Here is a 12,345-nt window from a genome sequence, read left to right on the forward strand (position 1 = left end):
TGGAAAATTTTCCAAGGTTTTGACCTTTATCTCTGCACCACTTAAGCTTTTGTAATTCATTGTCCTGCAGCTTGTCAGCAGTTATCTTCTGGTTTTCCCCTTGCTTCTGGGTAATCCTGAAGTGTTCAGGATGCAGCCACAGAATTATATTTAAACCTGAATGTGCTGCTCAGGGGGGGAGGGAGAGGAGATTGAGGAGACATTTGTGGTGCTGGTCAAATGGAACATTCCTGGGAGAAGAAACTATGCTCGAAAATGGGTATTTATTACCCGAGACAACTGAGTGAGAAGTTCTTCTGTAATGAGATCACCCGTGGTGGATAGTGTGTGGATTGTGCCACACTCATTGATGTGATCTGAACCTTCCTCTTAATGTATAAATAAATGGTCTGCACTTAATTTGGCTCTTCCACATGAAAAGCCGTTCATATTGAAAGCCCAAACATCCGTTCGGAGTTTCACGTGAGCCTCGTCCTTGGAAAATCATTTTTCAGGAGGGAAATGGGAACTGCCTCTCCTGAGCTGTAGCCTCCAAGCTGGGCTGGAAGTGCAGAGGGTTCCCATTTCCCTCCTGGGGTTTCTCTGCAGCCCCAGTGGGAAGAAGTTCCGGAGCAAGCCGCAGCTGGCGCGGTACCTGGGCAGCTCCATGGACCTGGGCACCTTCGACTTCCGCACGGGGAAGATGCTGATGAACAAGATGAACAAGAACAGGCAGAGGATGCGCTATGACTGCTCCAACCAAGCCAAAGTAAGAGCTGATGCTGCTGTGGCACTTCCCCTCCCTGCCTGTTGCTGCGCTGCCAGAGCAGTGGCTGGGATATTTCGGGGTCTGGGGTAGAGTGAAAGTGAAGCGTTTTGTGGTGTGGGTGTGAAGTTGGAGCTGTGTGAGAACGTCTCTGTTAGGGTGGGTGGGACAAAAGCAGTTCCCTGCTGCTCCCAGGGGGGTGGTGCCAGGGAGAGTGTTGTGGTGCTGCTCAGTATTTGTGCAGAAGAGCACATCTGTCATCTTCCCAATGTCAAAGAAGACATCGACCTGTTGGAACAAGCCCAGAGGAGGCCACGGAGATGCTGCCAGGGCTGGAGCCCCTCTGCTCTGGAGCCAGGCTGGGAGAGCTGGGGGGGTTCACCTGGAGAAGAGAAGGCTCCAGGGAGACCTGAGAGCCCCTTGCAGGGCCTAAAGGGGCTCCAGGAGAGCTGGAGAGGGACTGGGGACAAGGGATGGAGGGACAGGACAAGGGGGAATGTCTTTAAGCTGAAGGAGGGCAGATTTAGGTGGGATACTGGGAAGGAATTGTTGGCTGGGAGCGTGGAGAGGCCCTGGCACAGGTTACCCAGAGCAGCTGTGGCTGCCCCTGGATCCCTGGGAGTGTCCAAGGCCAGGTTGGATGGGCTTGGAGCAACCTGGGCTGGTGGAAGGTGTCCCTGCCCGTGGCAGGGGGTGGGACTGGATGAGCTTTAAGGTCCCTTCCAACCCAAACCATTCCATGATTCTGTGTGCCCACACCCTGGAGTGTGGGCTCACCTTCTCCAGCACAGTCTCCTGCAGAGCCCCAGATCTCCAGCTGTGCAGCTTTGGCCTTGGGAGGAGAGGAGGGCCCTGTACCCAAAGGGATGAGAGGATAATGCAGCCTCTGGCCAGAAATTTGGTGTGGCTATCCCAGGCCATGCCAGTGTCTCAGCTGTGGAATTGATTGAAGGGAAGGAGGCATTTGGGGCAAAAAGCTGGAGAGGGAAGAGGATGGCGAGGCCTATTTGTAGGACAGAATAAGAGGCTGTGTTAGCCCCTGGTGATTTGGATTGTTAAGATTTAGTCAGGGTGACATTGGAGGTCTGTGCTCAGGTCTGGGTTGATCCACCCAACTCATTCCTGAGTATCTTCACTGGATGCTAAAATCTTCCTCAGAACCCAAAAGCTGATGCCTGTGCACCTAAAATTAGTGTGGAAAAAGCACAATGCCTGTATTTTAAATACATCGAGTCGAGAACCATCACAGGAGTGGTGAGAACGTCTCCTCCCGGCCCTGGATGCTGCTGTGATATTTTGGGAACTGCCCTGAGGCAGAGACCAGCAGCTCACACACCTCTCAGGCTAAAAATTGTGCCCAGACCTCTCAATAAATGTACAAATCGTTACCATTGGCTTCTGAATGGATTAGCACCCAGATGGTTCAGAATTATATTTGTCCTGAATACATCTTTTCTACATCTCATGAATAAATCTGTGAATCAGATGCAGTGTTTGCATCCTCGAGAACAAAGTGTGTCCTAGAGCCATTCCAAGAGTTGCTTCTTAGATTTTGGGGATGAGGAACAGTCTTCCTGTGTTTCCACTGACAGAAAATGCAGTCATCTAGTGCAAAATTGATGAAGAGCTTCATTTAAAAGCTGAGTTTTGTTCAGAACTGAAGGTAAAGAAAGGCATCCAGATTCCAGCCGTGCTGGTTTGTTTATTGGTCTCAGCTGGATCTAAAAGGAATGGTTTAGAATAGTTTCTGGGTTCACAAGCCAGTCTCTAAAGCCCTCTTCATCGTGTTCCTAATTATTACAAATATTGGGTTGTCGTTCTCCTGGTTTGGTGATCTACAGGTGGCTTGGCAAAGCATTCTGCCTCCTAAATTCTGTGGAGAAGGGGGATAAAAGTGATGTGTATAAACTGGAAAGGGTGGAGGCTGGTATGTTAAACAGAATGAGTGGAAAACTTTGATTTTGATAGGTCCAAGGCGAGATTTGAATTTAGTTATGCAGTTTTAGCTGTCTAACTTGTATAACTTGAGATCAGACCAGATTTCAAGCCCGTGATTTGTGTGCTGCTGCACATCTTTGTGGCTGTAGGAGCATTTTGGCAAATTGAAACTCTTTTTTTGGGGGGCTTTTCCTCTGCTCTTGCTTGGAACAGGGCAAGCCTGATTTGAACACAGCCCTGCCTGTGAGACAAACAGCCTCCATCTTCAAACAGCCCGTCACAAAGATCACAAACCACCCCAGCAACAAGGTGAAGAGTGACCCCCAGAAAGCTGTGGACCAGCCCAGGCAGGTAAGACTTGCAGCTTCTTCTCCAGAAAACCGAGAAACCCCCAGCTTTGCCACTGGAAGGATCCCAAAATAAACCACTTTAATTTTGTGGGGCCGGGCAAACACTCCCTGGCGATTTCTGATCTCTGGGATTTCAGAACTCGGGGAGAAACCTGGTCTTTCAGAAGCATTGCCCTGGAGTGCTCCCAGCTTTTAAAATCAGAGCCAACCCCATTCCCAGCCTGTAGTTACAGGCTGTGTGCACTGGGATTTATAACTGAACTCCAGCCTTTGGTCACATCACAATTCTGCAGGGGTTAAACCTTAATTTCCTTGATGCCACAAATTTAGTCAGGTGTTGCAATCACTTCCAGGGGTCATTTAGGATTAAAATCGCTGTCAAATGTTCCAGTTGTGTAAGAATTCCGTGTTTGAAATCCACGTTCAGGCCACCTCCAGTGTGGTGTTTGGTGCAGTGCAAGGGATTGGGTATCAGTAGTAGTTAACTCTGCCAGCGTGAGATCATAAATTCACTTAGAATGCCATTATTAATATGAAATCAAAGGGGTTTTTTTATCAAACTGTGTATTTTCAAATGAGAGAATACACCAAAATTAAGGTAAACCTTTCAGCTTAAATTTCACCAGGTGAAAGGATGCAAAAAGTGTGCTTAGGACAAGTAAAGGCCCAGGCAAAATGAGCTGTACCTGGTGGAAGCAATTACCAGTACAGTTTAACTTCTTGCATTTCAAGGGGAGTTAAAATCTTTTTTTCCAAGAGGGGAAGTGATTTCAATACAATTTTTAAAAATTCCCTTTCTAAGCTGCCACTTCTCCCACTGAAAACTTTTCCTGCAAACTTCAAGACTGCATTTTGAGGGCAGTTCACACGAACCTAGTCCAGCTAGAACCTTCAGGTGTGAGATAGAGCCTGCCTGAAATGGAGTTGAGTGCTCTGTTTTGATGGTTGGGGGTGGGGTTTTTTGTGTTTTTTGAAGAGATTGGCAGAGTTTTACCGTGGCTTCCTAAGGAAGTAGAACCTGTGAGTTCACAGTGTTGTAGTTTTGATAGTTCAGACAGTAAAAGAGCACCAAAGATATGACGCTGATCTCCAGATTCTGAGCTGGGCAGAGAGTTGTGTCCCTGTTCAAAATACTCTCTCAGACAGCAGAACAGTTGAACTTCTGCTCACAAACTCCAGAAGTTTCTGCAAAATTGGAAAGCAGTGCTGAGGCACTGGCTTCAAAATCACAGAATCCCAGAAAGGAAAAGGGGTTGGGGGTGGGGGGGATTTGCTTGGGCTGTTTGGGGTGAAGTCTTGATTTCTCAAAACTCGGATAAAATTGGTTTTTTTGAAACATAATTGACCGTCCAGGTGTTCATGGATCATCCCGGTGAACCCTGGGGGTGGGTTGAGGGTGTGCCAGGTGGTGTAGGTGACTGTCCACCAGACAGATGCTCCCAGGGAGAACCTGTGACTCAAAATGTGGTGAAGGACCAGACATGGTTTGTCCTCATGAGAATCTGCTGGAGAGGAAGAAAATAATACTTCACCTTGGACACCACAGTCCCTGCATTTCTTAACTTCCTGAGGGTTACCTGAGACAGCAGGAGAGGAACAGAGTGTAAAAAAGGCTGTCTCACACTATGGGCTTGTAGATGAAAGCCAGCAAGCCTGGCCTTGCTTCTCCAGCTGAGAGCAGTGAAAATACCAGGCCCTGGAAGAAAAGGAAATCTCTTTCAAGGCAGCAGGTTGGGACAGGGGAGTTGTGGGGCTGATTGACAGTGAAGGTTGTCCCTGCTGGCAGGTCCCTTCTGTGGTAAATCCACGTTAAATTGTCCACAGCAGAGCCCTTCCCTGCCTGGGCAGGAAGCAGGTGCTTTGTGGAGCTGACAGTTCCAAATCCGTTTGTGCCAAGAACCCCTTTCTTTGATTCCAGCTCTTCTGGGAGAAGAAATTAAGTGGACTGAATGCCTTTGACATCGCAGAGGAGCTGGTGAAAACAATGGACCTTCCCAAAGGTCTGCAAGGTAATCAGAGCCTGCCCTTCACTCAGGGGAGGCGTTTTGGTGCCTGTCAGCAGTGAGCTGTGTGTGCCTGGCAGTGCCAGGGTCACCTCTGCTGCTGCAGGAACTGTCAGTGCTCTCTGAGGGTCTCGGTGCCCCTTGGCCTGAGGAAGCACCGAATGAAGCAAAACCGCTGGACATTTTTGGGGTCCATTTTCCAGGAGCAGCACAGAGTCAGACTGGCTTGGGTTGGAAGGCCCTCAAAGCCCATCCAGTGCCACCCCCTGCCGTGGGCAGGGACACCTTCCACCAGCCCAGGGTGCTCCAAGCTCTATCCAACCTGGCCTTGGGACACTCCCAGGGATCCAGGGGCAGCCACAGCTGCTCTGGGAATTCCATCCCAGTTCCTCCCCACCCTCACAGCCAACAGTTCCTTCCCAATATCCCAACTATCTCAGCCAGTTCTCTGGCACTGGGAAGCCATTCCCTGTGTCCTGTCCCTCCATCCCTTGTCCCCAGTCCCTCTCCAGCTCTCCTGGAGCCCCTTTAGGCCCTGCCAGGGGCTCTCAGGTCTCCCTGGAGCCTTCTCTTCTCCAGGGGAACCCCCCCCAGCTCTCTCAAGTTTCCATTCAAACACCTTTCATTCCCAGTCTGGCTTTTCTTTGTCATTGCTGTTTTTGGGTACCAGAATGAGGAACTGCCCTCAGTTTGAACACCCTTGCAGAGCTGCCCAGGCAATGTTAGAGTATTCAGGCCTGGCCTTTATGCCGTGTTAGCTTCCAAAAAAACCCCATCTTGAGTTTAGCCCTTCCAGTTCCCCTCCTGCTGTCCTGATCTGCTGCTCCCTGCCCTGTGCCCTGCTGGTTATGGCTTCTCCTTCCCCCTGCAGGGGTGGGCCCGGGGTGCACGGACGAGACGCTGCTGTCTGCCATCGCCAGCGCCCTGCACACCAGCACCATGCCCATCACAGGCCAGCTCTCTGCAGCCGTGGAGAAGAACCCCGGGGTTTGGCTCAACACCTCGCAGCCTCTCTGCAAAGCCTTCATGGTGACAGATGAAGATATCAGGTATGGGCCAGAAACGCCGCTCGCTGCCGTGGAACAAAGTCCCCCGTGGTAAAGCAGTGCCTTTTCTGTCGGTGTCTGCTGGAGGACTGTGACTTGGGAATTAGTTTAGATGGCTCCTCAGCAGCAGAGTGGACAAAAATTGTCACACAAATCTGCTCCAGCGTGCTCAGAGCCCGTTGTTCTTTATTTTGGCTGTGCTCAGTTACTCTGAAGTTTCGGGTTTTCGTGTCAAAGTGTCCTTTTGTTGACAAAGGTGTCTGAATTGGGGTAACCCTGATTAGGCACCTCAGAGCAGAGATGGGATTGGAGAAATCCTGAACAGCGTGATTGGATTTTCCTCACCTTCCTCTGTGTCAGTAAATAAATAAAACAAAATAAATAAAATTTTATGTGTTGACCAGATCAAAGTCCTGCCTGCTGTGGTGGCAGGGAACAAGGTGCAGTTTATTTAGCTATAGGTTGCTTTAGTAATGAATTATATTGCTAAATCAGGACTGCTCAAACTCAGCTTTAAGCACTGAAAATACCAAACAGTAACCTCCAGGTGTGCTATTCACTAAATGTTTAAAGATAGATAGTCCTGCTTGAGAAATCTTTTGGAATTACAGGATGACTTTTTTGTGCTTGATTTGTACCAGAATGACCAGGGGAAACAGTCTGCTTATAACTTTGATTTCCCGTGGCTGAGCTGAAATAGGAGACCTATGAGCCACTGATTAATGACATCTTCTTTACTGGGACTTTGACAGCAAAGGAGCCATAAAATTTAAGGTTTGGGCTCAAAAGGGGAACGAGCAAAAAGAAATTACCAGAAACTTCGTTTTTCTCCAGTACGATTTCTGGAAATCTGGGTGGGGTAGGCTGAGTTTTTCTTGTTTAATGTTAGCAGTAGGAGTTAACAGGAACAAAATCCTTCAGTCAGCTGCTGGATTGGTCAAATTCCAACCAGAATTCAACAGGGTACAGGGCTTGTAGTAGAAAACATTGGACAAGTTTTTAAAGTGTTTTTCATCTTCACATCACTATAATGCCAAGGGGTTTTTTTTCAGTGCAGTTATCAGAGGGCTTTTCCCATCCAGGTTTGTCTGTCCAGCCTCGTGTGGGAGGGATCTGGGGTTCCTTTTCCCTGGAGGGGGCAGCTCTTGGGGTTGATGCTGGGTGTCCCTTGCTCCGGGCAGGAAGCAGGAGGAGCTGGTGCAGCAGGTGAGGAAGAGGCTGGAGGAGGCCCTCATGGCTGACATGCTGGCCCACGTGGAAGAGATCGCCAGGGATGGGGAACCCCCCTCGGAGAAGGAAGGAGGGGAGGAGGAAGGAGAAGAGGAAGAAGAGGAGGAGGAGCAGGACCATGACCAGGAGATGGAGAATGTATAGTCCAGGTAATGTGCCAGCGTTCCTTCTCACCTTGAGCTGGACTCCACTGGAGGCAGGAAGGTTTTCAGGAGGAATCTTTACCAGATCTGTGGTTTTCAGCATGTGCTTTGAAAGGGGTGCTGGTTGTGTGTCAGGTGAGACCCCACCTGCAGAGCTGCCACCAGCCCTGGGGAACAGCAGCAGGAGGACGTGGGGGTGCTTTTGGACAGTGAATACCTTGAATTCTTTTCTGCTGCAAAGGTCTGGCAACAGGCAAGAACCAGAACAAACTGTCTGCCGCAGGTGAAACCCAGGAGATAAAGACATGGATATGTTATGGCAGTGGGAATTCTTCTTTTCAGAACTCGCTTGCCTATAAAGATGTAAAAAGTTCTTACTGACTTAACGAGGTCCTTTTCTCTCTTCCAGGGAGCTCCATCTAAGAATTCCCAGTATAAACCCAATCAGCAGGGTCAGCACCACCATTTGCAGAGCCAAGAGTGCACCACCAGTCCAGCTGTACCCCGGAGCATTTGGATGTACTTCGGGAAACACGGGAGCTGATGGTTCATTCACTGCTGGGGAGTTCTGCAGGTGGAACTCAGCTTAACTCTACTCCCCCTCCTTTTCCTAAAGGAGTGGGGTGATTGGGAATGCAAAAGTGGGAGGGGATAAAGGAATATCACGTGGTGGGAGGGGAAATACTAGGAACCAAATTTGCTATCTCTTTTTTTTTTGTTTTGTTTTGTTATTTTTCGTGGGTCAGTGCGAGGTGATACATTTTTAAGCTTTTTTATCAAAATACCTTTAATGACCCATAGAAACAATTTTCTCTCTAACCCAGGAGAGAGAGAGAGAGAGAGAGAGAGATGCTGTTTCACTCCTTGGCTCCTCTGCTGTGCTGTTTGCACCTGGCTGTAGGGAGGTCATTTCGTGTCGTGGGTTGTCATTCCATCTGTGAATTCCTGTCGCTGAATTGCCATTTCCTCACAAGACCACATTGGTCTTGGAAATGTAGTCTCAGAGCTGAACTGCCAGTGCCTGTCCCACCTGGGGTTTGGGGAGCAGGGGAGGTTACACTCGAGGAATTGGGCTGCCAGCTCTGGTCATTGGGGTTTGGGGTTAGTTCCACACCACACTGAGAGCACTCCCGAGCACGGCTTGGACTCTGTGTGTCCAAACACTCTGAACAGAGTTTTGGAGAGAAATATACCCGACCTGAGGTGTATTCTGGTTTGGTTCAAGTCCAGTCAGAAGGACTTTCTCAACTGGGGATGGAAGGGTGTCTCATTTCTGACTTGACAATGAGGAAAACTTCCTCCTTTTTCTCTTCTGGTGCCAAGAACCTGCCCTCTGTTCCTCTGTGTGGAGGGAAGGGGATCCATTCCAATGGGTGTGGCCACACACCTGCTTTCGTGTGCAGTAATGTTCTGACCTCTTTTGAAAAAAAAAAAAAGAAAAAAAAAAAAAAAGAAAGGAAAAAGGTTGATTTTTCTATAATTGATATCTAAAAAGGAATTTAAAGCTTTTTATTAAGTATTAAATCTTTTCTTATTTGCATGTGCAGTGAAGTGACCAGCATTTTGTGTCGAAAATTGAACTGATGTGAAACCTGCCTTAATGTGTTTATAAGTATTTGGCTTCACCATGGGTACCTTGATTGATTCCTCAGTCTCTTCCAGTACTCCTGTGAGCATATTGGGTCAACCTGTGGCTAAAAAGGGGTTTCTCTGGGGAGGGAGACGATGGGAGGGGGAGGAAGATGAGAGTTTATAACTTGGAGGATGCGTTGACTAGGTTCAAAAGTTATTTTAGTCTTAGGGTATCCGTTGCACAACCTGTGCTGAGAGAACACCAGAAAGTGGTGGGTTAAATATTGTGCCACTGACCAGTTGTACAGGTTGCTGGTATCCCAAAACTTGGGGGAGAAAGTAGCTGCCAGAGCCTTTGTGGTGTGAGGATGATCAGCAGGGACAGCAGGGGACCAGGGAATGGCCCCTGGGAGTCGTTCAGCTTCGTGACCCCTGAGAGACATCCCGTGCCAAAGTGATTGATTCACCCTGTTCTGAGGGGTCTGAAAAGGCAAAATCCTGTGATTGTTGCTCACTTGAGCACTGCAGAGAGACTGAACTGTACTTTGCTGCTGCTCTGCCAGGTGTTGCTCTGGGGAGCAGTGCCTGGCACTGCAGGCAGTGACCATTGTTTTCCTTTCTGAACAGTCTGTTACGGTTATTACTCTGTAAATCTGTCCTCTTGTAAGTCATGGTGTTGAATTAAATGTTTCTCACAAAGAAGAGGTTCCTCTGGTCTGCCTCAAGCCCTCACCTGCAGTTTTGTGCTCTGCCCCTCCCAGTTAGCCCAGCAGAGGTACTGGGGGTGGGGGAGTTGCTGGGGGCTCCACTCTGATATTTGGATCTTGATCTTTGGGGGAAATACAGAGGGGAACTTGGGGAACGCTGATAATTCTTGCTGCAGATTCCTCTCCTGTGTCCTCATGGAGTGAGGGACTGCCTGGGTGTCCCATCTCATGGGCAGATTGGCTATAGAGAATCATGGAATCAGTGGGAAAAGGCTGGAAAAGACCTTGGAGATCATCAAGAACAACCATCCACTCAGCACCACGGTCACCACTGAGCCATGTGCCCCAGTGCCACATCCACACGTTGTTTGAACACTTCCAGGGATGGGGACTCCACCCCTGCCCTGGGCAGCTGTGCCAGGGCTTGACACCCTTTTCTGTGGAAAAACCCTTCCTGATCTCCAATCTAAACCTGCCCTGGCTCCACCAGAGGCCATTTCCATGTGTCCTTTGAATCCCAACCCCAGCAGTTTATAGCCCACACCAGAGGTGTCCTTGTGACCACAGCAGTCCCATTCTGACCCTGCTTCTTTCTCAAAGCTTCTTTAATATCTAGTGATGCCTTTATTTACTTTTCCTTGGATGTAAACATAACCATAAGCGTCTGTAGAACCATGACATAGAGGATTGAGATGTTGATACTCCTATTTTGACTCACTGAATATCAACTTTAAATTGCTGCCACCCCTCGTTTTCCCCACTGTGCTTTCCCTGTCCGGCTTTCTCTTTCCTTCAGAGATTTAGAAAGATTATTCCTGTTTCTATTCATTTGGAGTTGACTGTGCAAAGTGCCAAAAGGGGCCCAAGACTCCTCTCACAGCCAAAGAAACTGCAATAACTTCACCTGCTTATCGAGACAGGTAAGTAAACCAAATATTTCTGCTCACTGACCATGATGTCTTTCTCATGTTGCTGCAATAACTGCATTAGTTTGTTTTATCGCAGCCTTGGAAGTGAATAATGGGGATAAAGTGTCTGCCACCATCAAATGTATCCCCAGGGTGGAGAGAGCAGCTTTTTGAGGTATGACTTGTAAAGCAGAGGATTAATAAAGAATATATTTAAGGGCAATGGAACAGAATTGGGGCAAAATTTATATTTCATTGATTAATAACCTGTTCTGCACAGTGTGTTGGAGCTGGTCCAGTAAGGTGGCTCCAGTTTTTTTCCTCCCCACTTTGTTTTCCCAAACTTAGAGGTTTTAGGAGAATGCCATTACCTCCCTCTGTGGATTCCCAGTGTTAAATTTATTGAATCCTGGTTGGACAGAATTTTGTGCAGTCTGAAGGATGAATTAGCATGGATGTGGGACAGTCTGGATTTGACCTGCAGAGCTTTTGGAGGTGGTTTTGCCCAGGAGAAGTTGGCTCGACTCACATCTGAAGCTGAACTTGCTGAACTGGCTGTTGAGCAAGGAAAGGGAGGGGTTTTCTTGCTTGTAAACTGAGCACATCAGGAAGGGAAAACACTCAGGGATGACATGGCTGGACTCTGGGAATGCAGGCATGTTAAACCCTGCCTGGGGTGGCTTTGTCATGGCTGTGAGTGAGAGTCATCCAACAGTTTGGGCTGGGGGGGACCTCAAAGCTCATCCAGCCCCACCCTCTGCCAGGGGCAGGGACACCCTCCACTAGAGCAGGTTGATCCAACCTGGCCTTGGACACTTCCAGGAATCCAGGGGCAGCCACAGCTGCTCTGGGCAACCTGTGCCAGGGCCTGCCCACCCTCACAGCCAGGAATTCCTTCCCTATATCCCATCTAAATACTCTGCAGGATGTGGACGAAGCAGGACACCTGGAAGGAAAACTTGTCTTTCAGCACTCCTGAGTCATGTGTCCTTTAGGGAGAGACCATTCTGTCTGCACTGACACTCCTGGCCCTGGGAAAGAGGGTGGGATAACGTGTTCAAAGGGGGAGGGAGGCAGGAGAATGTTCTTATGGCCATAATCCCAAATAACTAGGATTATCTAAGTGGAGAGGTAATCCTGAAAAACTTACTTTCCTTCATTAAACAAACAACCTCCAAGAGTCCAGGTGCCCATGCAAATATTTGGATGATACCACTTACTCCCTATCAAACAAAATGCATATTCTTAGCTGTTGTCACTCTGAACAGGAATTTCTGCATCCACTGGGGCTGCTTCAGAACAGACTTTGGGGTCGGTCGAGGTTCCCAGTGCTGCATATTTTAGCTCCCTGCATTAATGAAGCACAGAGAGCCACGAGAAGGTGGTGTCCTAATTCTGCAGCACAGAAAAATAATGTCCTGTATGGGCTGTGGGGAGCTGAAAACTTGGATTTGTTCTCAGATTAGCAGGGATCAACTTGAGCTAATGAGGGAAAACCATTCCCACCTCCCCCACCCCCCCAGTCTGACCCTGTGAGAAGCTGAGTGTAGGAGAGAACAGCACAGAACAGCATGTGCTAAATGGTATTTACAGTGACAGAGCATTTGGGAGGGTGAGGAGAGAAAAAAACGTGTTGAACTTCAAAATGACCCACCAAATGCACTAGAAATTGTCAGGGCATTGGTTAGAAGTCTGAGTTAGTA

The 12,345-nt window shown here is 48.5% G+C and overlaps 1 protein-coding gene across 1 annotated transcript; it reads left to right on the forward strand.

Moving 5' to 3' along the window:
• Positions 1-554: 554 nt before the first annotated feature.
• On the forward strand, positions 555-8,942 carry MBD3 (methyl-CpG binding domain protein 3). Its single transcript, XM_027909490.1, has 6 exons — positions 555-748; positions 2,897-3,034; positions 4,952-5,042; positions 5,908-6,085; positions 7,264-7,461; positions 7,865-8,942. The coding sequence occupies exons 1-5, from the start codon at positions 647-649 to the stop codon at positions 7,454-7,456; spliced, it is 702 nt and encodes a 233-aa protein (XP_027765291.1). The 5' UTR covers positions 555-646; the 3' UTR covers positions 7,457-7,461; positions 7,865-8,942.
• The last annotated feature ends 3,403 nt before the right edge of the window (positions 8,943-12,345 follow it).

The sequence above is a fragment of the Empidonax traillii genome, unplaced genomic scaffold (genome assembly GCF_003031625.1).
Source record: "Empidonax traillii isolate 1590-97213 ecotype Southwest subspecies unplaced genomic scaffold, ASM303162v1 scaffold2161:size41822, whole genome shotgun sequence".
In the NCBI taxonomy this organism is placed as follows: Eukaryota; Metazoa; Chordata; class Aves; order Passeriformes; family Tyrannidae; genus Empidonax; species Empidonax traillii.

Excerpts from the sequence above, each read along its gene's own strand:
- MBD3 (XM_027909490.1), top strand. The coding sequence starts at position 647 with ATGGACCTGGGCACCTTCGACTTCCGCACGGGGAAGATGCTGATGAAC. Across the intron at positions 5,043-5,907 it reads CCTTCCCAAAGGTCTGCAAG|GGGTGGGCCCGGGGTGCACG; the intron begins GTAATCAGAGCC and ends TTCCCCCTGCAG. Across the intron at positions 6,086-7,263 it reads GTGACAGATGAAGATATCAG|GAAGCAGGAGGAGCTGGTGC; the intron begins GTATGGGCCAGA and ends TGCTCCGGGCAG.